Genomic DNA, 2,500 nt, shown 5'->3' on the forward strand with positions numbered 1-2,500 from the left:
CGATTAGGTTAGGTCAGGTTAGGCTAGTTTAGATTGATTTAGGTGGATTGGGTTAGGTGAAATTAGGATAGGTTTGATTAGGTTTAATCAGGCTAGGCTGGGTTAGATATAATTGAATTATGTTATGTTAGGTTATGGTTGATTAGATTAGGTTAGATTAGATTAGGTTAGATTAGGTTATGTTAGATTATGTTTGATTATATGAGGTTGGGTTTGGTTAAATCAAAGTAATTTTAAAGTTAGGTTATGGTGTGTTAGATTAGATTATGTTATGTTAGATTTTATAAGGTGAGGTAAAGTTAAATTAAAGTTAGGTTAAATTTAGGTTAAGTTAGGCTAGGTTAGATTAAGTTAGGTTAGGTTAGGTTAGTTTTTTTAAGTTAGGTTAGATTAGGTTCTTTTAGGCTTGGTTAGATTTGATTAGATTAGGTTCTTTTAGGCTTGGTTAGATTTGATTAGATTACATGAGGTCAAATTAAAGTCAGGTTAAAATCATGTTAGGTTAGGTTAGGTTATTTCAAGTTAGGTTAGATTTTGTTAGGTTAGGTTGATGTGTCAAGCAAAGCCGATTCCTGGATTTGACAAAGTTGGTCACCCTGGTTGCGAAAGGTTGACTCCTCTGTGCGTTCGCGGCGTCAGAGAACACCGGAGTTTGTCGCGCTGTGATATGCGAGAGCGCCAAAGGAAAGCCAGGCTCGGAAGGGCGAAAATATGTATGCAAATAACTATGAGGCCACAAAAGCATATTTCTGAGAGAACGAAGAGTGATCCCTTGAAACAGCACCAAAAGATTTCGGCTTTCGACACCTCTCTCTCTTTATGGATCTAAAAGTCTCTCAATGTTCTTTCTTTTTTATTTATTTTTCGTCTGATTTCCTTCACGTACGTAACACAAACAATGTCAGGAGTAAGGGGATGCGCACGATAAAGAAGAAAAAGAAGTAGAAAGAAGGGGGAGAGTAGGTAGAGAAGAGTACAAGGAGAGGAAGAAGGAGAAGAAAAATAAAGGGAGAAAAAGAGGAAAAGGAACAAGAGAAAAGAATGAGGCGAAGGAGATGAAGGAGAAGAATGATAAGGAGCAAAAGGAGATAGAGAAGAAAAAGGAGGAAGAGGAGGATGACAGAAGAGGTAAAGGAAAAGGAGAAGGAAAAGTAGGAGAGATATACGAGGGTGTTGTGAAAAACTTGTCCTTTCACAACACGTTTCCACAAGCATGGAACTACTTTTTTTTAAAACAAAATTTGTATATCAGTTCTAAATTAAGAATTGTACAACAATAAAAACACCATGACTTACCTGGACGAGTAGCAAAAGAATATTTTTGATCATTTACTCACCTGCATGATTCTCAATATAAGCGTCATTTCGTTAAAGTTGTACTCTATAGAAAATTGTATCTGGCCCACATTTTCCGTCGGTTCTGACGTATCAATGTACATGTCCACCAGAGAGAGGGATCGATTCTGAAAAAACGCCATCTGTAGGGGAGAAAACGGGTCAGTCGTCTTGTTCAGCATGTGTAGGAGACATTATTCTAGTGATGTCAACGTAAGCTTTAAGTGTTATTAGTTCCTTCATCCACAATGATATTCTAAACTGAAAATTATCATTACTGCTATAGATCATCATTTAACACTGAACTGATAAATCTCCGTTTCAATCGTGATCACTTCCAACATCATCATAGTCTTTTTTGTGAGATAATCATGATAACAGATGATAACAATAATAAAGAGAAATAAATACTGATAACAGGGACCATAACCATCATCATTTCTATATGCGATGTTTAATTTGCAAGCTGAGACCGAGAAATTAAGTGGTGATGGTGGAACGCAACGAAGTCCCGTTGGTTTGTAGAGTGTGTGCAACATCCACTGCCAGACACCTTCAAACCCCGTGAACACGGCCAATACCTCACTACTTCGTGCAGGAATGCAGGGCGCAAACACAAGGCCTTCACGGGTAGTCGTAATCGTGTAGGCGTGTGTGGCGGTTTAAGGTCGAAACGGGAACAGACCAGTTCACTTCAGGAAATAAAACTAACACTATGGCATCATGAGAAGTTGCGACTGTTGGCTGATTCGACTCGTGACGTCATGTCGTTATTTTTTCTTCCGGAGTGAGCTGACTGAGTAACCATTCGGACCTTGGACGCGTACGCGGGGCCACCGCGCGACAAAGAACTCGGGAGACAATGCAAAATGCAGTCTGGCGCTTCGTACCCTGTCTTCGAGTATCGGCTGCGCACTACCTAGTTCGTACTTCACTCGAGGGTGACTGCCGAGAAGGACCAGGTCAAGAGCGAGTCTTGTGGTGGAAATGGTGTTGACTGAAAGGTGGTGGAATTGTGGTGCGAGTTTGTGCGCGGTTGAAAGTTGTGTCAACTGAACGTATTGGTCTGTATGGCGTATACATGAGGTCGCTTAACCTCTTTCGTCCAGGACGATACTTTTCTTTTTATTTTGCCTGCTGCCAGGTGATTTAAATCACCCATGTG

At 40.2% G+C, this 2,500-nt stretch overlaps 1 protein-coding gene across 2 annotated transcripts in view; it reads right to left on the reverse strand.

Annotated features, from left to right (window-relative positions):
• Nucleotides 1–2,500, reverse strand: part of Syt7 (Synaptotagmin 7) — a 100,434-nt gene that overhangs the window by 36,017 nt on the left and 61,917 nt on the right. For both annotated transcript variants that reach the window (XM_076212302.1, XM_076212295.1), the window contains one exon: nucleotides 1,338–1,478. In XM_076212302.1, coding sequence (XP_076068417.1) covers nucleotides 1,338–1,478 — 141 coding nt within the window. The remainder of the gene's footprint in view (nucleotides 1–1,337; nucleotides 1,479–2,500) is intronic.

The sequence above is a fragment of the Oratosquilla oratoria genome, chromosome 2 (genome assembly GCF_046742065.1).
Source record: "Oratosquilla oratoria isolate Oo_2021 chromosome 2, ASM4674206v1, whole genome shotgun sequence".
In the NCBI taxonomy this organism is placed as follows: Eukaryota; Metazoa; Arthropoda; class Malacostraca; order Stomatopoda; family Squillidae; genus Oratosquilla; species Oratosquilla oratoria.